Source organism: Tachyglossus aculeatus, chromosome 3 (genome assembly GCF_015852505.1).
Source record: "Tachyglossus aculeatus isolate mTacAcu1 chromosome 3, mTacAcu1.pri, whole genome shotgun sequence".
NCBI lineage: Eukaryota > Metazoa > Chordata > Mammalia > Monotremata > Tachyglossidae > Tachyglossus > Tachyglossus aculeatus.
Window position 1 is genome coordinate 74,344,158 of NC_052068.1, and position 23,892 is coordinate 74,368,049.

The window sequence follows — 23,892 nt, forward strand, 5'->3', positions numbered from 1 at the left end:
AACTCTATTATAATTCTCCCAAGTACTTAGTACAGTGTTCTACAAACAGTAGGTGCTCAATAATTATCATTGATTGATTGATTGTTCACTTGTGTGTTCATTGGCTTCTATCAATTGAATGGTCACTAGGAGTAGACCATGGTCTCCCATCACGGCCCATTGCTCTGGTCTGTTTATGATGGTGCTTCACCATTGCTTTGCTTATACTGCTTCTTCCCTATCAGTCAGTGGCATTTATCGAGTGCTGGCTATGTATGGGAGAGTGATGACCTTTCAGATGTGAAGCAGGAGGACGTTCTAGGCCAGAGAGAGGATGTGGGCAGGGGGTCAGTGGCGGGGTAGATGAGATCGAGGTGCAGTGAGTAGGTTGGTGTTTGAAGAATGAAACTTGCTGGCTGAGTTGTAGTGGGAGGTCAATAACGTAAGGTAGGATAGGGGATTAACTGATTGAGTGCCTTAAAGCCAACGGTAAGGACTTTCTATTTGGTAGGGGGCATAGGTGGACTACCACTGGAGATTTTTGATGGGTGGGTAGATGGGGACCGAAGGATTTTTTTAGAAAAATGATCTGGGCAGCAGGGTGAAATATGGACTGGTGAGGAGGGGAGAATGGAGACACAGAGGTCAGCAAGAAGGCTGATGCAGGTGTCACGGCAGGACCAGTGTGGAAGAAATTTGGACGGGGATGAAGAGGTGAATTCTAGAGATTCTGAGAAGGTAGAACCGACAGAATTTGGTGTCAAGCTATATATGCAGGTTGAATGAGAGGGATAAGTCAAAGATAATGCCAAGATTATGGGCTTGCGAATCAGAGAGGGTGTTAGTTTGATTTACAGTGTGGGAAGAAGAGGGCTTGGGTGGGAAGATGAGGAGTTCTCTTTTGAACATGTTCAGTCTGAGGCGTTGGCGGACTTGTCCTGAAGGTAGAAGGAAATGTAAGAAATTAGAGGAAGAAAGAGGTCAGGGCTGGAGATGTTAATTGGGGAATTATCTTCACAGAGATGGTAGTTGAAGCCATGAAAACAAATGAATTATCCCAAGGGAGTGGGTGTAGACAGAGAATAGAGGGGGATCTAGAACTGAGCTGTGAGGGACACCCCGCTTCCCCCCACCAAAAACACACACAGTTAGATGGTGGGAGGCAGAGGAGGAGCCTGTGAAAAAGACTGAGAAAGAGTGGTGGAGAGATTGGAGGTGGTGCGCTTAGAACAGTGCTGTGCACATAGTAAGTGCTTAAGAAATGCCATCATTATTAAACCAAGTAAACAACTCACTCTGTGATCACCTTATTTTAGTGCATTATAGAGGAGTTACTATCAGTCTTCCTCCTCATAGCAGGGCACAGCAAATCTGTGCTCTGATAAACAGAGCTTCATTGCTGGTAAAGGCTGTGAAACTGGACCTCACTGTGTGTGACACTGATGGAATTGACATGTAAGCTAGGTCAAGAGCCTGCAGCTCGACCAAACACTGGACCTGGCTGCTGTTCTTCGGATCTTCAATTTAGTCTGAAGCTTGATGGCATTTTATTGCTACTCTCACTCTGTCCACCTCCAAAAAGACATTCCTGATTTCCTTTTCTGTTTCTTTTTCTTGTTTTGTGTGTCGCATTGCCTAGGTAACACAATCAGAGACAGCCTTCAGTTCTATATTGTGGCGAAAATTTTCTATTGTGTGTCAGGATTCCCAGGTACAAGCTCCTACCAAAACTCAGTCCTCTTCTGGTTTATTTTCAGCTTAAGCACGGCAATGACTTTACAAGGGGCTTCATAATCATTTCTATTTCCTTTTCTATGTGTGCTTACGGAGTAAGCATTGGAGTAGGGTGGTTTTGGGATATCTGATTCAAGGGGTAAGAGTCGTTGTCAGCTGTTCTATCAAATGATGATCAATCAATAAATCAATTGTATTTAGTGAGTGCTTATTGTACTCAGAGCACTGTACTAAGCACTTGGGAGAGTACACTATAACAATACAACTGAGTTGGTGGATTCATTTCCTGCCCACAGTTTAGAGTGGGAGACAGACATTAATATAAATGTATAAATTATGGATATGTACATAAGTGCTGTGGGCCTGAGGTGGGGGAGGGTGAATAAATAGAACAAATCAGAGCGATGCAGAAGAGGGTGGGAGAGGAGAAAATGAGGGCTTAGTCAGGGAAGGCCTATTGAGGACGAGTGCCTTCATTAAGGCTCTCTGGGGGTTGTGTAATTATTGATTCAAAGTGGAAGCAGATGAAAAAAGGCGAACCAAATATCACCGGGGGGAGTTGGAAAACAAAGCAAAGGCTTAGTTTGCTAGCTTATGAAACTGTGGGATTTCCGCAACAGGAATATTGCTTGCAGATCTGATCCCTGCATCTTGGAAAGGACATAATAGATCTGGAAAAAGGATGGAAGAGAGAAACCAGATGATCAGATGATGGCAAAGCTTCTGAATGAAGTTACATATAAAGGATTGGATGATTCAGTTTGGGAAGATGATAGCTGCTGAAGACTGCAGAATTCTCAAATGTGTGGACATGGTGAACGAGGAATTCAATGCCACAGTAAATGTCAGCCAAAATATTAGTTCATTCAAGAGACACCTAGATAAATTCAAGGATGAGGGGTACGTAATATAGACTTCAAGCTCACTGTGGGCAGGGGATGCGTCTGTTTTACTGTAGCTTTCAGTACAGCGCTTTGCACACAATAAGCTCTCAATAAATGCTGCTGACTGATGGACTATTCAGGGTAAATTCAGGGATGGAGGGGAAAAGTAAGGGATGTTAGGTGATCCATCCCTAATGATTAAGTTGGATACCAAGAAGAGCCACCAATACCATGGACCATCAAAAATCCTGTTGTCAGTGTGGACCATTGGCTTGTTCCGGTCATAGCGATTCTTATACTATTATGCGCTTGCCTTCTTTATTTCCATTGTCTTGTTTAATAATAATAATTATAATAATGGTATTTGTTAAGGGCTTACTATGTGCAAAGCACTGTTCTAAGCACTGGGGGGTTACAAGGTGATCAGGTTGTCCCACGTGGGGCTCACAGTCTTAATCCCCATTTTACAGATGAGGTAACTGAGGCACAGAAAAGTTAAGTGACTTGCCCAAAGTCACACAGCTGACAACTGGTGGAGCCGGGATTTGAACCCGTGACCTCTGACTCCAAAGCCTGAGCTCTTTTCCACTGAGCCACGCTGCTCTTCTCTGTTTATGTCCTTTCCATCGACTTCTTGTCTTCCCTCCCAAACCTTGTCCTCTCCCTGACTTTCCCATCTCTGTTGACGGCACTACCATCCTTCCCGTCTCACAAGCCCGCAACCTTGGAGTCATCCTCGACTCTGCTTTCTCATTAACCCCTCACATCCAAGCCGTCACCAAAACCTGCCGGTCTCAGCTCCGCAACATTGCCAAGATCCGCCCTTTCCTCTCCATCCAAACCGCTACCCTGCTCATTCAAGCTCTCATCCTATCCCGTCTGGACTACTGCACCAGCCTTCTCTCTGATCTCCCATCCTCGTGTCTCTCTCCACTTCAATCCATACTTCATGCTGCTGCCCGGATTATCTTTGTCCAGAAACGCTCTGGGCATGTTACTCCCCTCCTCAATAATCTCCAGTGGCTACCAATCAATCTGCGCATCAGGCAGAAACTCCTCACCCTGGGCTTCAAGGCTGTCCATCACCTCGCCCCCTCCTACCTCACCTCCCTTCTCTCCTTCTCCAGCCCAGCCCGCACCCTCCGCTCCTCCACCACTAATCTCCTCACTGTACCTCGCTCTCGCCTGTCCCGCCATCGACCCCCGGCCCATGTCATCCCCCGGGCCTGGAATGCCCTCCCTCTGCCCATCCGCCAAGCTAGCTCTCTTCCTCCCTTCAAGGCCCTGCTGAGAGCTCACCTCCTCCAGGAGGCCTTCCCAGACTGAGCCCCTTCCTTCCTCTCCGCCTCGTCCCCCTTTCCATCCCCCCATCTTACCTCCCCCACAGCACCTGTATATATGTATGTTTGTACATATTTATTACTCTATTTATTTATTTATTTATTTATTTATTTTACTTGTACATATCTATTCTATTTATTTTATTTTGTTAGTATGTTTGGTTTTGTTCTCTGTCTCCCCCTTTTAGACTGTGAGCCCACTGTTGGGTAGGGACTGTCTCTATATGTTGCCAATTTGTACTTCCCAAGCGTTTAGTACAGTGCTCTGCACACAGTAAGCTCTCAATAAATACGATTGATGACGATGATGATGATGACGACTCATCTCTCTCAACTCACATATTCAATCTGTCACCAAATCCTGTCAGTTCTGCCTTCAGAACATTGCTAAAATCCATCCTTTCCTCTCCATCCAAACACTTATCGTATCCCACCTTCACTATGCATCAACCTCCTTACTGACCTCCCTCTTCCTATCTCTCCTCACTCCAGTCAATACTTTCTTTTATTGTCCAGATCATTATTCTAAAATAATAATAACTACGGGATTTGTTTAGCGCTTACTATGTGCCGAGCACCGTTCTAATCGCTGGGGTAGATACAAGGTAATCAGGTTTTCCCCCGCGGGGCTCACATTTGTAATCCCCATTTTACAGATGAGGTGACTGAGGCACAGCGAAGTTAAGTGGCTTGCCCAAGGTCACACAGCAGACAAGCGGGCGAGCCGGAATTATAACTCACGTCCTCTGATTCCCAAACCCGTGCTCTTTTTCCCCACTCCTCAGAACCTCCAGTGTTGTCTATACAGCTCTGCATCAAGCAGCTTCCTATCATCTTTAAAGTACTCATTCAGCTTTCCCCTCCTATCTTACCTCACTGATTCCCTACTACAGCCAGTCTGCACACTTTACTCATCTTTGGCCAATTTATCCATTGTACCTCAATCTCATCTATTTTGCTGCCAACCCCTTGCCACCTCCTCCCTCTGACTTGGAACTCCCTCCCCTTTCATATTCAACAAACCACCACTCTCTCCACCTTCAAAGTCTTATTAAAATCACGTCTCCTCCAAGGGGCCTTCCTCAATTAAACCCTCTTTCCCCTACTCCCTCTTCCTTCTGTGTCGCCCTTGCACTTCGATCTGCCCTTTAAGCATTCTATAGTCTCCTCGTCCACAGCCCCACAGCACTTATGGACATATCTGGAATTTATTTATTTATACTAATGTCTGACTCCTCCACTAGACTGTAATCTCGTTGTGGCCAGAGAGCATGTTTACCAACTCTGTTGTATTGTTACTTCGACTGTGAGCTCGATGTGGGACGGGACTGTGTCCAACCGGATTAACTTGTGTCTGCCCCAGTGCTTAGAACAGTCCTTGACATATAGTAAGGGCTTAATAAATGGCAATATTATCTTCATCATTGTACTCTCCCAAGAGCTTAGTACAGTGCTCTGCACACAGTAAACTCTCTGTAGCAATTACACATTTCCATACTCACACCCATTGTTAGCACTTCTGTACACATCTACTATTGGTGGATTAATGTAGCCAGATATACGTTCTAGACCACAACTGGTATGGTATAGCAGCCCAGAGAGTTCTTTATGGCAAGGAAGTGGCTAGCAAGTAAAGCCATTCATATCATGTAAATTGGAGGTTGACAGAGATTTTCTCTACCAACTTCAGATATAGCATATTTGGGAAGTAGAGCTATACCACACAGAGGCAGCCATGACATTTTGTTTCCTGATGTGGTAGAGTGTCATAAATCTAAAACGGCACCAGAGAGGGGCACCATGTTCTAGGGATAATTACCAACAAGCGAGCGAGCAACAACAAGGAAGCGAGTCAGTAAATTGACTAATGAGATTGTGGGACATTTGCCATCTGACCGTTGCTCTATTTAACTGTTCTTGTGAAATAAAAATACAGCTCCGGCCATTCCTAAGTGCTTCAGAGCTGGCACGTGCTTCGATTTCCGTCTGTGAAGTGTAGAATAAAGATTGTGGGCCCAAGGGGCAGTGTGTTGAAAGGCAACATCTGCCACCATTTTTATTTTTTGGCGTTTAAGTACCTACTATATGCCAGGAACTGTACTAAGAGCTGGCATAGCTACAAGCCAATCAGGTTGGACACAGTCCATGTCCCACGGGGGGCTCACAAGGTGAACCCCATTTTATGGATGAGATAACTGAGGCACAGAGAGGTTAAGTGACTTGTCCAAGGTCACACTTCAGACAAGTGGAGGAGTGGGATTAGAACTCAGATCCTTTCAACTCCCGGGTCCATGCACTATCCGCTAGGCCACGTTGCTTCTCTTGCTTGGCCAGTTTACCGAGAGTGAACAGCTTGATCAGTTCAATCTGTACAACATTTGTGTGTTTCAGAGGGGCCCTGGTCAACAAAACGGACACCCCGAATAATCGTTAAATACTTGATTCTTTGGAAATCAGTCAGTGGTATTTATTGAGCACTTACTGTGTGCAGAGCACTGTATTAAGCACTGAGGACAGAACAGTACAACATAACAGATGAAAGTCCAACCCTTCTGGCCTAAACAGTTGTAATAAAGCAGAAAACTCTGGGCTACTGGAAAATTCAGGCTGGTCACTGTGAATTAGCTGTGGTGAGGGGATCTTTGGTGAGCATCCAGTCCTTATTTAATCAATGGTATTTATTGAATGCTTACTAAGCACCATGCTAAGTGATTAGAAAAATACAATACAACAGTTAGAAGATGAGATCCCGGCCCATGAGGAGCTTACAGTCTACAGGGGAGACGGACATCAAAATAATCAAGCAATCAATCATATTTATTGAGCACCTACTGTGGAGAGCACTCTACTAAGTGCTTGGGAGAGTATAATATAACAATATAAGAAGATTTGGTAGACACATTCCCTGTCCACAGTGATCTTACAGTCAGACTAGGGATAGGGAAAGTGGTAGAGTAATAGGGGAAATAGTGGATCATGTATATACGCTTCTCACTATGCCTCATTCTCTCCTGTCCCGCTGTCGACCCCTGGCCCACATCCTACCTCTGGCCTGGAATGCCCTTCCTCCTCAAATCCACCCAACAATCACACATCCCCCCTTCAAAGCCCTACTGAAGGCTCACCTCCTCCAAGAGGGCTTCCCAGACTAAGCCCCCCTTTTCCTCAGCTCCCCCTTCCCTCTGGGTCGCCCTGACTTGCTCTTCTTGCTCTACTCCCCTCTCCCCACCCTACAGCACTTGTGTATATATGTACATATCTATAATTATATTCATTGATATTCGTTTCTGTTTGTTTTGTTGTGTATTTATCTATAATTCTATTTATTTATATTAATGCCTGTTTACTTGTTTAGATGTCTGTCTTCCCCCTTCTAGACTGTAAACCCGGTGTGAGCAGGGATAGTGTCTCTTTATTGCTTAATTGTACTAAGCGCTTGGTACAGTGCTCTGCACACAGTAAAAACTCAATAAATACGATTGAATGAATGAATATGTTGCCATTTCCAACATTAGCCTGGGGTTCTTGACCCCCACATCAATAATTCTGTGAAAATTAAGTTGAAAATGACCTCCACCTGCAGTGGTGACCGCTGCCTTCTCTCCCTCCACTTCTAGACTGTAAGCTCATTGTGGACAGGGAATGTGTTGTTGTATTGTACTCTCCCCAGAGTTTAGTACTGTGATCTGTACAAGGTGAGCGCTCAATAAATACGACTGACTGACAGAGGGTAACTGCTCCCATCATATTCCATGCATGCTGGAGATAAAACCTGCTCCCTTGCAAGCTGGGATGCCTCCATCCCTGCCAAGAAAAGGAGCCGGGGTAACCGCTGCCAGGCACACCCACAGCGGGAGGTCTCCACAAAATCCTGGGAACACTGAGGGATGCCGGAGTTATTGCTGTGCTACAGCAGTGCCCTGAAACTTGACCCCATTTTGCCTATTTGTGTGTGTTGCGTTTCAATGTTTCATCATCCCTGAAGTGTCAGCCTCCAATCCCTTTTCCCCATTTGTGCTCTTAGATTGTGAGCCATCCCCAGTCCCACCCCACCCACCCTTTGGGGCGGGAACTGTTATCTAATTCCCATCTCAGTATTCTCTCCCAGTAGTAAAAATACTATTTCTACTCTTACTAATCAATCTAGGAAACCCAAAATTACCATCCCTATAGATATCGTGGAAATGCAAGTGAATGGAGAGAAGGGGCTGGATTTCAAAAAAACAAAAATAGCATCAGTATACTCCACTCATTTCTTCGGAGAGGCAGTTGCATGGAACAGTTTGGTGGAAAACCTTTAAAAATGTTTAGACCCTGGAATAAAGCAAGTCAGTCATCCCATAAAAGTAACATTCTTTCATTCATTAACTACCCCAATTCATTGCTTCAGCAATGATCAAACTTACCCATCAGGTCTTTCATGCGATTTAGTATGATGGTATCTGAAATATCTAGTAACATAACAAAATCAAATGCAGGCGGAGGTAAAGGTGCTTCTTTTGGTGCAGTGGGATCGATAGCCAATGAAGATTTTTTGAACTCCGTGCTCTCGTGTCCTTTTTTATCTGGATCAGACCCCGTAAGAGCTTTCTCAAGTAGTTTTGCTTGATATACTGTCATTGGAAAACCATCCATGATCCATCCTTTTTCTGGTTGAACTTGACTGAAAAAACAAAAACAAAACAAACCAGCAGCCAATATCTACAAACTGCATTTTAAACCAGGACCCTTAAACTCCTCAGAGATAAGGATCATGTCTCTCACTCTTCTTGTATGCTCCCAAATGCCTTAGCCCGGTATTCATCACAAAGTGGGTGCTCTTTAAATATTGATGAATAAATGAAACAAATATAATCTTCTTCTTTATCTCCCTTTAAGGTGTACCGGTCCCATCACTGACTTTGAGTATTGTAGGACTTTTGCCTGAAATAATTTTCTCCTAAAAATGGAAGGAGGAGGATAGAAATACACTGGGCTCTTATTAGGCCTATCATCCCAGTCCTGAGGGTATGTGTCTGGCTGCTGGTGTCAGACAGGAAAATTGTTATAGCTGCATTGGTTACTGCCCAGCCCTGCTCCTGATATGAGAGATACAGAGAAGCAGCATGACTTAGTGGAAAGAGTTCGGGCTTGGGAGTCAGAGGATGTGGGTTCTAATTCTGGCTACGCCACTTGTCAGCTGTGTGACCTTGGGCAAGCCACTTAACTTCTCTGTGCCTCAGTTACCTCAGCTGTAAAATGGGGATTAAGTGTGAGCCCCACGTGGGACAACCTCATTACCTTGTATGAAAACCCCCATGCTTAGAACAGAACTTGGCACATAGTAAGCACTTAACAAATACCATTATTATTATTATTATTATTATTATTATTATTATTATATGGCCTTGTATTCGTCAGAAGGCATTACAGTCTCCCTTTTCCCTGAGGATGCATGGGAATCCTGGGTAAGACTGCACTGGGAGCCTTAAGGCAGATGTCTTATATACCGAGGGAAAGATAGCTTTGCTATTCATCTCTAGTTGTAGCTCCTTCTTCCATTGAGCCCTGACTTTCTAGGGTTCTCTTATCTCTTACTCTCCCCGGTTGCCAGTTTCGGTTTTTCTAGACTGTAAGCTCTTTGTGGGCAGGGAATGTATCTACAACTCTTTTATATTGTACTCTCCCAAGCGCTTCATGCACTGCTCTGCAGACAGGAAGTGCTCAATAAATAGTACTGAGTGATTCATTACCAGACAAACCTCCTTGAGATCTTCCCTGTCTTTTCCAAGCCATCTCTCAAGTCTGGAAATCTGCCCCTATGTTTCTCTACCAAAACAAGTACTTTCTCCCTTTCATTCATTCATTCAATCATATTTATTGAGCACTTACTGTATGCAGAACACTGCACAAAGTCCTTGGAAGAGTACAATATAACAAAAGACAAACACATTCCCTTCTCACAACAAGCTTACAGTTTAGAGGGGGAGATAGACATTAATATAAATAAGTAGATTACAGATATGTACATAAGGGCTGTGGGGTTGAAAGCGGGGATGAATAAAGGGAGCAAGTCGGGGCAACGCAGATGGGAGTGGAAGAAGATTAAAGGAGGGCTTGGTCAGGGAAGGCCTCTTGGAGGAGATAAGGTTATGAGGTGGGGGATAGTACTTGTCTGAGGATGGAGGATGTTCCAGACCAGAGGCAGGACATGGACAAGGGGTAGGCAGCAAGACAGATGATCTTCAGGTACAATGACTAAGTGAGCTTTAGAGGAGCGAAGTGTGCGGGCAAAATCACGATCAAGATTCACCTTTTACCCAAAGTCATCCTATCTTAGTTTTCTCTAGTTAAGTTCCTTGTGGGCAGGGAACATGTCAATCAAGTCTGTTATACTCTGCTCTCCCAAGCTCTTAGTACGGTGCTCTGCATACAATAAGTGCCCTTTCCTCTCCATCCAAACTGCTACATTGCTAGTTCAATCTCTTATCCTATCCCAACTGAATTACTGCAACAGCCTCCTCTCTGATCTCCCATCCTCCTGTCTCTCCCCACTTCAGTTTACACTTCATGCTGCTGCCCAGATCATCTTTGTGTAGAAAAGCTCTGGGCATGTTACTCCTCTCCTCAAAAATCTCCAGTGGCTTCCAGTCAACCTACACATCAAGCAAAAACTCCTCACTCTCGGCTTTAAGGCTCTGCATCACCTCACCCCCTCCTACCTCAGCTCCCTTCTCTCCTTCTCCAGCCCAGCCCGCACCCTCCACTCCTCTGCTACAGCTCACCTCCTCACTGTGCCTCATTCTCGCCTGTCCCACCATCGACCACCAGCCCACATCCTCCCCCTGGCCTGGAATGCCCTCCCTCCGCACATCCGCCAAGCTAGCTCTCTTCCTCCCTTCAAAGCCCTACTGAGAGCTCACCTCCTCCAGGAGGCCTTCCCACACTGAGCCCCCTTTTTCCTCTCCTCCTCCCCATTCCCCCCGCCCTACCTCCTTCCCCTCCCCATAGCACCTGCATATATGTTTGTACAGATTTATTTCTCTATTTATCTTACTTGCACATATTTACTATTCTATTTATTTTGTTAATGATGTGCATCTAGCTTTATTTCTATTTATTCTGATATCTTGACACCTGTCCACATGTTTGGTTTTGTTGTCTGTCTCCCCCTTCTAGACTGTAAGCCCACTGTTGGGTAGGGACTGTCTCTATATGTTGCCAACTTGTACTTCGCAAGCACTTAGTACAGTGCTCTGCACACAGTAAGTGCTCAATAAATACGATTGATTGATTGATTGATTGATTGATTAAGTACGACTGAATGAATGAATGTAGGAATGATGTGCCCGATAAATATGATTGATTTGTTTATTGATCAGGTAACTCCAACACTTGAATAACTACTTAACCTTCTTCCCTTATGACCTCAGATGGCTAAGTATGATGGGATATAACAGAAAAGGTACCAGCGATTTTGTATTTTCATTGATCATGTATGCCTTTATAATGGAATAAAAAGAAAATACAAAAATATCCCAAGGTAAGTTTCTTGGGGGTGGGGGCTGTGTCACTTTGGGAATTTCTCAGTTTTTAATACACCTCTCTTCACGCAGAAGGTGTCTGATAAATATCGTTATTGTTGACTTGCTGGCAAATTATTATAGCCCTTTGTTTTCATTTAAAACCACTTTTTATCGAAAAATGTTCAGGTTTTTACCAAACTTGTTGGCATTTGCTTTTGATGATTTTCAATCGTGTTTTGTATTTGTCAAATTCAGCCAAAGTTCTCGAGTTCTAGGTCACTGGGCCAATCTGTTAGGGATCCCTGAATGACTGTGAGCTCACTGTGGTCAGGGAATGTGTCTACCGATTCTGTTATATTGATATACTGTCTTCTCTCAAGCGTTTAGTACATGTTCTGCACCCAGTAAGCGCTCAATAAGTACGATTGATTGATTAACTGGGAGGGAAGCTGGGGCCACCCAGCCCCTATTCAGACCCAGACATGGGAGTGAGGGAGGCGCCCTGGACACTATCCAGGCTCTGAATGAAAACTTTGTAGTTCCTTCTGCCAGAGGTGCCGGACTTGGAAATGGGGTGCAGGGTATTTGGAGCTGGTCCCTCTGCTTTACATCCAGAGCTGCTGGTAACAGAGAGATGTCCTCATTTTCCTTATTCCCTCTCATTCGTTCATTCATTCAGTCATATTTATTGAGTGCTTACTGTGTGCAGAGCACTGTACTAAGCTCTTGGAAAGTACAAAATATCAAATAGAGAAAATCCCTGCCCTTCTGTGTCACCTATGCCCTTGGTTCTGTATCTTTTAGGCATTAATATTCACCCCACCCTCAGTCCCACAACACTTATGATGGTATTTGTTAAGCACTTACTATGTACCAGGTCCAGCGCTTAGAACAGTGCTTTGCACATAGTAAGCGCTTAATAAATGCCATCATTATTATTACTGTACTAAGTGCTGGAATGGATACAAGCAAATTGAGTTTGACACAGCCCCTGAACCTTAAGGAGCTCACAGTCTCACTCCCCATTTTACAGATGAGGTAACTGAAGCACAGAGGAGTGAAGTGACTTGCCCAAGTTCACAGAGCAGACAAGTGACAGAGTCTGAATTAGAACCCATGACCTTCTGACTCCCAGGTCTGAGCTCTATCCACTAAGCAAGGATCTTTAATTAATTTGTATTAATGTCCGTCTCTCCTTCTAGTCTGTAAGCTCTTGGTGGGCAACTTTGTAGAATTAAACTTTCCCAAGTGCTTAGCACCGTGCTCTGCATAGAGTAAGCACACAATAAATACCACTGAATGATCAATCAATCAATTGTATTTATTGAGCGCTTACTGTGTGCAGAGCACTGTAATAAGCGCTTGGGAAGTATAAGTTGGCAACATATAGAGATGGTCCCTACCCAACAGTGGGCTCACAGTCTAGAAGGGGGAGAATGATGCTCAGCTCCTATTCATGAACAAAAAACAAATGCTAATAGGACCTTAGAAATACTTCAGGCACTTTTTTACAACAATTTATTGTTGAAGCAATACATATCAACAAATCCCAGCACTTAGAACAGTGCTTGGTGCATAGTAAGTGCTTAACAAATCCCATCATCATCCCAGTGAACAAAGAAGGACAAAAACCAAAGATGCAGAACACTATAAAGGAAAGGAAAGGTCATTCCCCCAACCCTCAACCATATGTTGTAAAAACAGAACCTATAGAAGAAGTGGAGAGTTTAAGAAGCTTCCTCGGGATCTGCTACTCATTTGCACCTTTATTTCCTCCTCTTCTAGCACACCTGACTCCCCTCCCCACTGTGCTTCCTGCCCACTAAATTTCTAAGCTTCCAAGTGCACTCTCCCTGCCTGATCTCCTCTCTAAAGAGGATAAAGAGAGGCTGAAGTCCAGGAGCCCTTCCCTAGTTTACGTTCTTCAAGGATATCGTTTTCCAATATTCGTTATGTGACATTTTCTAAATGTTACGCAGTTTGAGCCATGATAGACACTTATTTCTTGTTAATTATCAGTGCTAAAAAAGACCGGTTTATGCATACTTGATGGCGTTCACCAGGATGTCAACTAACAGTTCATCGGGAATACTTTTTCCCAGCTTCAGCAGTTTTTCTGAATTTGCACCAAGAAGAGCGCGTGAAGTTAACTGTAGGGAGAAAAAAAAGTTATAGTCTACATGTTTAAAACAGAAAGACTTCTTTCTGTGTCACCCAAGCACTCGTATACCAATTCTCACTCTTTTCTGCCCCTTTCCCCGGATCCAACAAGTTCAAATCTCTACTATTGAAACACCTATTTCTTGACCCTATCACTCCCTTCAGCTATCACATCTTTCTGTTCCTGTTCGTGTTTTAAGTCTTCAGTTGGTCTTTAGAAACCCACTGCTTTATCGTCCTTTGTAACTCTGTTCTTGACCTCCTGCATTCTAGGTTTAGTTCTCTTCACCGTACTGAGATTATGCTCCCTGAAGTTTCCATTGACTTCCTTCTGGTTAGGTCAAATGGGCTCTACGCTCATCTAAAATTCCTTGGTCTATCTATGATATTTGACCACTTCCTCCTCCTCCGAGAAACTGTCTCTAGCTTGGTTTCACCATCTCAATGCCCTCTTGGTTTTCTTCTTACTTTTCTGATGCTTCTGTTGGTCTCCACTGCTGACTCTTCATTGTGCCTTCTCTCACTCACTGTGGTTGTCCTACAGTGCTCAGTTTGGGGCCATCTACTCTCATAAATCAACATTCACCCCTTGGAGACTTCCTCCACTCATTTGGTTTCAGCTACCCATCTATGCAATGGATAATCAATCATATCAACCTCATCAACCCTAATCTCTCACCTGCTTTACAGTATCACATCTCCTCCTGCCAATAGGCTATTTCGACTTGGATGACCCCCTAGCACTATAAAATCAATAGGTCCAAAATTAAACCCACCTTCCCTCCCAAACTTTTCCTCCTAACGTTCCCAACTCTATTATATGATTTATGAATTCTTTTCTAGAAAAATAAAGGGTATATGTGGGGAGGCCAAGGAGGAGCACAGCCATTATGGACTAGTGAGTTCAACCATAGCCAAGAGTTCCAACTTCACTGTTTATTGAAGCCTTCATACTTCGGTAGATATTTTATAGGGGAAATATCCAATTTTAGGGGGAACAAGCTGTAAAAGCTGAATTTAGAATTATTCTGAGTTGGCTTTAGGCTGTCTTGGGCAAAACTCAAATCCTCATGAATTTCATTCTGCCTTTTAAAAAAAGTAATAATTTAAGTCTCTCAAATACATGAAAGACTGCAAAAAGAAAGAAGCTTATAATTTTAAGGGAACTCTGCACAGTATATACTTTTCTCAACCATAATTTAATCAGGCAATTTCCCCATAAGAGGGCTAATGAATATGTTACAGTAACTGTAATTCTATTACACACGATTATCTTGGAATTCTAATGAGAGACTTATTTTCCCATTCCATTCATATTATCACATTGAGTAGATGGTAAAATTTAAAACAATACTTTTAGAAAAAGCCAATTACAAGTAAAAAATAAAGAAGGAAGTTTTAGAGTGGCACTGAACAGAAAATAAAATCTAGATGGATAACACAAGTGAGCAATTCATCGTTCTCTATAGAACTATAAGAAAAAAAAGAAGTACAGAAAATTAGTTCATAAGTAGCTGGATGATGGATCCCAGTAACCAAGAGAACTGGGAGCTTCTGAAGGATTTGAAATCCAGGAGAAAATGATTCAAAAATCTATTTTGTGATAAATAGGGTAATGCAATGAAACGAGGTAAAGAGAAGAACTGGAACTCTTCTGGATTGCTTTGAATTTGCTGTTTGAAATCCATGAGCTAGAGACAGATTTAATAATGCAATAAAACAGGAAAGGACTGTAGTAAAACAAAATTATAGTACAAATAAAAATTGATAGCGGAGTCAGAGTTATATGTAAAGGAGATGTGGAACAAAATAATGATTCCAAGTAGAACTTATGTTGGAACATTTTCACAATTCTAGAATCAACAATCAAAGCTTTACAAATGGCCACTTGTCCAATCACCGGCAGTTGGGCAATAAGTTTATTGAATAAATAGTAAAGGATGCTGATATTTATTTAATTATCTTTGAAATTCTTAGTAAACATATTCTAATCAAAGATCTCTGTGGGCTAGGAATCCATTTTACTTCCCTACTAATGCATTTTCGTTTGAAAAATGTAGACCAGGAAGTATATTACCTTAATCCAAGAGACAGGGGCATTGTTAATTTATTCCGTGTCAGCTAAACACCATGCTTGATAATACACCCCAACAAGGTAAAAGTCAAAATCAGATTACCGTACATACATTGGCTAGTTTATCTTCACTCGTGCTTGAATTCACTTCCTGATGTTGAGATGTTTTTTTTTTACTAAGCTCAGTACCTAGGAACAGAAAAAGTAGTATGAACAAATTTCTTGGTATTTACCATCCTGTGCTCTTGAGAATGCGGAACAAATTGTACTGGATAGAGTAGGGCATTCCTGAATGAATGTGCATCTGATTGTGGATTTAATATGCCAATCTGTAGCAATCATTTGACCTGCCGAGAATGTGAATTTTGCCACATTTGGGCTATTTCTCCACAAAGTGGAGAACTGAAGAAATAACTGGCAGATGGGCATCCCGGCAGGACTGTTGAACCCAGAGTTGTGCTGAGGACATGTTAGAGTGGTGAGGAAAGGGTGCGTCCTTCCACCTCACCTTGCTAGAGAGAAGCAGCCTGGCATAGCGGGTGGAGCACAGGTCTGCGAGTCAGAAGGTCATGAGTTCTAATCTGTGTTCCACCGCTTGTCTACTGTGTGACCTTGTGCAAGTCACTTCACTTCTCTGTGCCTCATCTGTAAAATTGGAATTGAGACTGAGCTCCACATGGGAGAGGGACTGTGTCCGACTATATTTGCTTGTATCCACCCCCAGTACTTCATACAGTGCCTGGCACAAAGTATTTAACAAATACCACAATTATTATTATTATTATTAGGATGATGGAGGCAAGAGAAGGGCACTTTGCCTGAGGGGATTTCAACTGAGACCCTTCCAGGGACTCAGTACCCCTCAGTACCTTGAATGTTCCAGTGCCCAGAGCGGGGACAAGGATCCAATTGACATCTGTGTCTTTCCCACACTGCTATCCTCATTGAGCTGGCCGGCTGACTCTCCAGGTGGCAGCTAAACCCAGCTTCCAACAATGGCTGCAGGAAGACCCAAACTTCCTAACTGTCCTAACTGGACAACTGAAACAGAGGCATATTTGCAGGTTTTTCTCATTGTGAGCCACAAAAACCCAAGTTCATCATTCATGGCTCCCTTTGGTGCCAGTGTTTGGTGTTTTCAAGATCTGTAAAGATAATAGTAGCAATAATAATAATGAGGGCATTTGTTAAGCGCTTACTATGTGCAAAGCACTGTTCTAAGCGCTGGGGAGGTTACAAGGTGATCAGGTTGTCCCACGGGGGGCTCACAGTCTTCATCCCCATTTTACAGATGATGTAACTGAGGCACAGAGAAGTTAAGTGACTTGCCCAAGGTCACACAGCTGACAAGTGGCAGAGCCGGGATTTGAACCCATGACCTCTGACTCCCAAGCCCGTGCTCTTTCCATTGAGCCACGCCGCTTCTCTGGGATGGGATTCACTGATTAGATGAGGAGATCCAGCTACCCACATACACGGTTTTTATATTTGAAAATGTCACTTCTGGGGGTGAGAACCTAACTATGCCTGTAGATGTGATTGAAAAGCTACGGAAACCTTTTGATCCCATTGATCTGTTTAACCCTAGGTGCACAGAAAGAGAAAACATATTTTGTGCTTTCAGTTATTAAAAGACAGATAATCAATCATATTGATTGAGTGCTAACTTTGTGAAGAGCCCTGTAGTACGCACATGGGAGACATAAGATTTCATTCTCCCAGCCTGGGACAGACCGTCAAGACATGTGGGGCTCAGAGAAGCTCATTTGATGGGCTCTTCTGTTTTTTCACCTGAAATTTGTTCATTGCTTACTATATACCAGGCACTGCATTAAGCACTGGTGTAATAATAATAATAATGGCATTTATTAAGCACTTACTATGTGCAAAGCACTGTTCTATGCGCTGGGGAGGTTACAAGGTGATCAGGTTGTCCCATGGGGGGGCTTGCAGTCTTAATCCCCATTTTACAGATGAGGGAACTGAGGCCCAGAGAAGTGAAGTGACTTGCCCAAAGACACACAGCTGACAAGTGGCGGAGCTGGCATTTGAACCCATGACCTCTGACTCCAAAGCCCGTACTCTTTCCAATGAGCCATGCTGCTTCTATGCCGGTGTAGATACAAGTTAATTAGGTAGGATTAAGTCCATGGCCCACGTAGGGCTCAAAGTCTTAATTCCCATTTTACAGGTGAGGAAACTGAGGCACAGAGAAGTTGTGACTTGCTCAAGGTCACACAGAAGACCTGTGGTGAGGCTGGATTTAGAATCCAGGTCCTCTGACGCCAAGGCTAGTGCTCTTTCCACTAAGACACGCTGCTTCTAGATTGCACTCCACTGTAGTCTTCTTCCCCAACTACAAGAGGAACCAGTTATTTCCTAAGTGAATCACAACATAAAGTGGTCAAACATGCAGCATTTCCTACACTAACAATTTATAATCTAAAAATTCCCAACAGATGACTCCTTTAGTTTATCCAACCAAACAGCATTGCCTTCATGTAACAATTTTTAATCTAAAAATCCCAAACAAATGACATCGTTAGCTTATCCAACCGAACAGTTCAACAGATAAGTCAGGAAGCGTATCTAAAATGAAATAAAATCAAGAATTGAGCACTTGCTTTTTACTGGGCAGTTTCCAATAAGGTAAAATAATATGAAAAAATATTGCCCTTACAAACAACAACTGCGGCTAACTCACTTTCCATGTCAAGAAGGTCATTCTTGGGTGAAAGGTGATCATGGAAGAACCACTGTCTCATTAATTTCCTCTAGTTCACTCAATTCTCCCACATCCCCCAGGTTGCTCAGACAGAAGCTCATTTATTGCCGTTGGCTCTCAGATAAACAGTCTGCAGTTTAAACAATGTACAGCTTTGTAATCTGTCTGCAGAGAATCAATAGACTCCACATTGTGGCATGGGTTAGAGCAAGCAAATACCTCTGCCTGAGTACAATGAGCAAGGAAGCAAAGATTAAAAACCCCTACAGTTCTGTAAGAATAAATGGAAAAAATCCTAAAACTTTCTCCCTCTAAAACATTCTCCCCAAGCCAGGTAAAAGAAATATGGGTGATGAAATTTCGAGTTTCTTTGTGTTAACTCAAAAAATCTTTTCTCTTCTCCCTGCCTCAACCCCTCATCCCGCCTCTTCCAGCCACTAAGTTCTCTTCATTATTTTTACTCTCAGGAGACTGCAGAGATGCAGAGAAGACTAAAGCTAGCATCCCACCCCACATAACGCGGAGGGTCCATGAGGAAATCTTCTTGATAACTCAATAATAACAATAACCAATTGTCTGCCAATCGTCACCAAATTAATACCATCTTTAATTGGCTAAATTGATACAACTGCACACGTACCTGCTGTCTTTGACAATGAAGGCTTGCTCTTTATGACCTGTGAAAGAGGTCACAAAGAGATATGATTTTTCTTTTGCTAGATCTTTGTAATGGAATTATTTTTCGCACGTTAAGGATTGGGTGGCAAAAACATATATATTCAAATGGATTAAATTAATTTCTCCCTCCCTCCATTTCCGATATGCCGCAGAACGTCATCATGGGATCAGAAATCAGGGAAGGGATCCTGGCTACTTGCAGTTTGCAGAAGATGGGGAGGGCAAGGGGGAAGTTTCTTTCATTCATTCATTCAATCATATGTATTGAGTGCTTACTGTGTGCAGAGCACTGTACTAAGCGCTTGGAAAGTACAATTCAAGAATCATAGCCTGCTGGCCTTCTCTCCCTTCCTCTATGACCTCAATTAATCAATTAGTGACCTCTATTAAGGACTTACTGCCCACAGAGTCCTGACTCACTGGTCAGATCATAATAAATTATGCACGATAGCTGTCCTTCAGTAGTTTTACAGCCTAGCAGGAGAGGCGAGCATTAAAATAAATTACAGGTCAGGAAAGCAACCTGGTATAACATACAAAATTTCTGAGGGGGAGGAGGGGGAAATGATAATAATAATAATAATAATAATAATAATAATAATATTTATTAAGCGCTTACTATGTGCAAGGCACTGTTCTAAGCGCTGGGGGTATACAAGGTGATCACGTTGTTCCACAGGGGGCTCACAGTCTTCATCCCCATTTTACAGATGAGGTAACTGAGGCCCAGAGAAGTGAAGTGACTTGCCCAAAGTCACACAGCTGACAAGTGGCAGAGCCAGGATTCGAACCCATGACCTCTGACTCCAAAGTCCGTGCTCTTTCCACTCGAGCCACGCTGCTTCTCCCAGGGCTGGGAGTCAGAGGACCAGGGTTCTAATCCCAGCTCCAATATGTGACCTTGGACAAATCACTTTACTCTTCTGTGCCTCAGTTATCTCTTCTGCAAAATGGGGATTAAAACTGTGAGCTCGACATGGGACATGGATTCTGTCCAATCTTGCATCTATCTCAGAGCTATATATAGTGTCTGGCACACAGTAAGTGCTTAACAAATACCATTCATTCAATTCATTCAATCGTATTTATTGAGCGCTTACTGTGTGCAGAGCACTGTACTAAGTGCTTGGGAAGTACAGGTTGGCAACGTATAGAGACGGTCCCTACCCACCAGTGCGCTCACAGTCTAGAAGACTGTACCATACCATAGAAGACTATACAATAAACTGTATAGTACCATATGCCATATAACTGTACCATATAGAAGACTGTACCATATAGAAGACTGTGAGCCCACTATTGGGTAGGGACCATCTCTATATGTTACCAACTTGTACTTCCCAAGCGTTTAGCACAGTGTTCTGCACACAGTAAGTGCTCAATAAATACGATTGAATGAATATTTGGCGTGGGTGAGTACTTACCTGCTTAAGTGATTCAGTATTTACACAGTGTATAGGTGAAATAGCATAGAGGGAAAATGGGAAGAGGAGATGACAAATGTATTGGAAGATGGGTAGAGTGGTGTTTGTCAGTCACCAAGTAGGAGGGAGTTTTTTTTTTATGGTATTTGCTAAGCATGTACTGTGTACCAGACACTGGGCAAGTGCTGGGTAGATACAAGGTAATCAGGTTAGACAGAGTCCATGTCCTCTGTCCCACATGTGGCTCACAGTTTTAATCCCATTTTACAGATAAGGTAACTGAGGTCCAAGATCACACAGCAGATCAATGGCAGAGCTGGGATTAAAACCCAGGTCCTTCTCACTCCCAGGCCCATCCTCTACGCACTAGGCCATGTTTTTTTTTTTTTTTTAATGGAATTTATTAAGCTCTCACTATGTGCAAAGCACTGAGTCCCAGGCAGTAGAGGGGGAAGGAACAAGGGTTTGACAGTGAGATAAATGAGACTGAGGCCCAGTGAGGCACAGCTGACACTTCAAACTTAATATTTTGAAAACAGAACTCCGAATTATCCCACCCAAACCTTGTTCTCCCTGTGATTTTGATTTTCCCATCACTGTAGACGCCCCCCCTTCCTGTCTCTCAAGCCCATAAACCTAGCATTATCCTTGACTCTTCTCTCATTCAACCCATATTTCAATCTATAATAATAATGATGGCATTTGTTAAGTGCTTACTACGTGTGAAGCACTGTTCTAAGCGCTGGGGGGGATCCAAGGTGTTCAGGTTGTCGCAAGTGGGGCTCACAGCCTTCATCCCCATTTTACAGATGAGGTAACTGAGGCTCGGGGAAGTTAAGTGACTTGCCCAAGGTCACACAGCAGAAATGTGGCGGAGCCGAAATTAGAAGCCACGACCTTCTGACTCCCAAGCCCGGGCTCTTTCCACTGATCCTCACTGCTTCTCTAATCTATCACTAAATCCTGTGAGTTCAACCTTGACGACATGGCTAAAATCCTCCCTCTCCTCTCGATCTAAACTGTTACCATGCTAAACCAAGCACTTATTCTAGTTTGCCTTGATTACCGTGTCAGCCTCCTTGCTGACCTCCAAGCCTCCTCTCTCTTCCTACTACAGTCCATACTTCACTCTACTTCCCGGATCATTTTTCTACAGAAATGTTCAGGCCATGTTCCCCATTCCTCAGGAACTTCCAGTGATTGCCCAACCACCTCTGCATCAAAGTACTCAATCATTTGGCCCCTTTCTATGTTATCTCACTACTCTTCTACTACAACTCAGCTTGCACAGTTTGTTCCTTTAATGCCAACCTACTGACTATGCCCGATCTCATCTATCTTGCCACCGACCTCTCACCCAGTTCCTGCCTCTGGCTAGGAACACCCTCCCTCTTCAAATCTAACAGACAACTACTGTCTCCACCTTCAAAGCCTTATTGAAGGCACATCTTCTCCAAGAGACTTTCCCTCACTGAGCCCTCATTTCCTCTTTTCCCGCTCCATTCTGCATTTCTCTGATTTGCTCCCTTTATTCACCTTTCCGCCAGCCTCACAGCACCTATATACATATCTGTAATTTAATCATTTATATCAAGGTCTGTCTCTCCCTCTAAACTGTGAGCTCATTGTGTGCAGAAAGTGTGTCTACCAACTCTGTTATGTTGTAATAATAACAATAATGATGGCATTTATTAAGTGCTTACTATGTGCAAAGCACCATTCTAAGCACTGGGGAGGTTACAAGGTGATCAGGTTGTCCCATGGGGGGCTCACAGTCTTAATCCCTATTTTACAGATGAGGTAACTGAGGCACAGAGAAGTGAAGTGACTTGCCCAAAGTCACACAGCTGGCAATGGGCGGAGCTGGGATTTGAATCCCTGACCTCTGACTCCAAAGCCCGGGGTCTTTCCACTGAGCCACACTGTACTCTCCCAAGTACTTAGTACAGTGCTGTGCACACAGTAAGCACTCAATAAATACTGTCAATCGATTGACTGATTCATAATGAGCTGGTATTAGAGGAGGGAAGTGTGTGGGCTGAGTTGCAGTAGGAGGAAGGTTAGAGGCAGTGTGGCTCAGTGGAAAGAGCACTGGCTTTGGAGTCAGAGGTCATGGGTTCAAATCCCGGCTCCGGCAATTGTCAGCTGTGTGACTTTGGGCAAGTCACTTCACTTCTCTGGGCATCAGTTACCTCATCTGTAAAATGGGGATTAAGACTGTGAGCCCCCCCGTGGGACAACCTGATCACCTTGTAACCTCCCCAGGTGCTTAGCACAGTGCTTTGCACATAGTAAGCACTTAATAAATGCCATCATTATTATTATAGTAAGCACTTAATAAATGCCATTAATAATATTATTATTATTAGTGGGGAGAGAACTGATCGAGTGCCTTAAAAAAGATGGTTGGGAATTTCTGTTTGATGTGGAGGTGGCTGGGAAACCCATGAAAGTTTTTTTTGGCACACAATAATCATTCAGTAGCAGACACCTCTCCAAGCCATCCAAATCTCAGGAAGCCAGAGATGTCTTCACATCTCCCCTCCCATTCCGGTCTCCCTAGTTTCTCCTACTGCTTGTGGTCAGTGTTGCAAGAAAAAGCTACAATGCTGGTGATATGATTTGTGAGCGAACCTCAGGAAATCAGGGAGTCTTATTCTCCTTCCCAGTTGGGATAAGGTGTGTAATCATGTAGAGACCCCAAAGAGGTCATTACAGGGTCAGCAAAATGGTCCATCCCGTCTAGTATTCTGTCTCTGTCTGGGACGTTGGGATAATAGGAGGAAGTGTGTGATGTTTTTCCTCCTGAGTGCCCTTTGAATGGTAACACACAGGGAAAAAGGACACTCCTATACATAATAATTGTGGAATTTGTTTAATGATTACTATGTGCCAAGCACTTTAGTAAGCTCTGGGATAGATACTAGATAATCAAGTCAGACACAGTTCCTGCAAGGGACACTAGCACTTTAGTACAGTGCCTGACATATAGTAAGCACTTAACAAATAGCATAATAATTATTATTAATAAAACACTCTCCCATGAGAATAGAGCATCCCCCTGTTTACCCCAAGTGATGTGCAAGACTTTTTTGTTTTTGTGGAATAGGGCTGTTTGGTATTGGGGAGCTCTTCTGGGCTAGTGGCAATCCAGATGCTTTTGAATTTTCCACAGGGTTCTTTGAGATGCACTGAAAAGGGTGAAAGATCCCAGAGCTATTGAGCAGTGTGGTGTCTGAGGTGCCATAATTTTCTCAGGCTGTCAAGGAGTCAGTCAGTCAACTGCATTTATTAAATGCTTGCTGTGTGCAGACCACTGTACTAAGCACAAGAGAGAGTACAATGCAACAATGAACAGACACATTCCCTGTCCACAATTAGTTTACAGT

General features: G+C 43.4%; 1 protein-coding gene across 5 annotated transcripts in view; it reads right to left on the reverse strand.

Moving 5' to 3' along the window:
* The window catches only part of SPEF2 (sperm flagellar 2), a 175,501-nt gene that overhangs the window by 82,849 nt on the left and 68,760 nt on the right, over positions 1 to 23,892 (reverse strand). For all 5 annotated transcript variants that reach the window (XM_038744378.1, XM_038744380.1, XM_038744379.1 and 2 more), the window contains exons 13-16: positions 19,042 to 19,078; positions 15,789 to 15,865; positions 13,489 to 13,592; positions 8,344 to 8,600 (exon numbers count right to left, since the gene is read on the reverse strand). In XM_038744378.1, the coding sequence (XP_038600306.1) occupies positions 8,344 to 8,600; positions 13,489 to 13,592; positions 15,789 to 15,865; positions 19,042 to 19,078 (475 nt within the window). The remainder of the gene's footprint in view (positions 1 to 8,343; positions 8,601 to 13,488; positions 13,593 to 15,788; positions 15,866 to 19,041; positions 19,079 to 23,892) is intronic.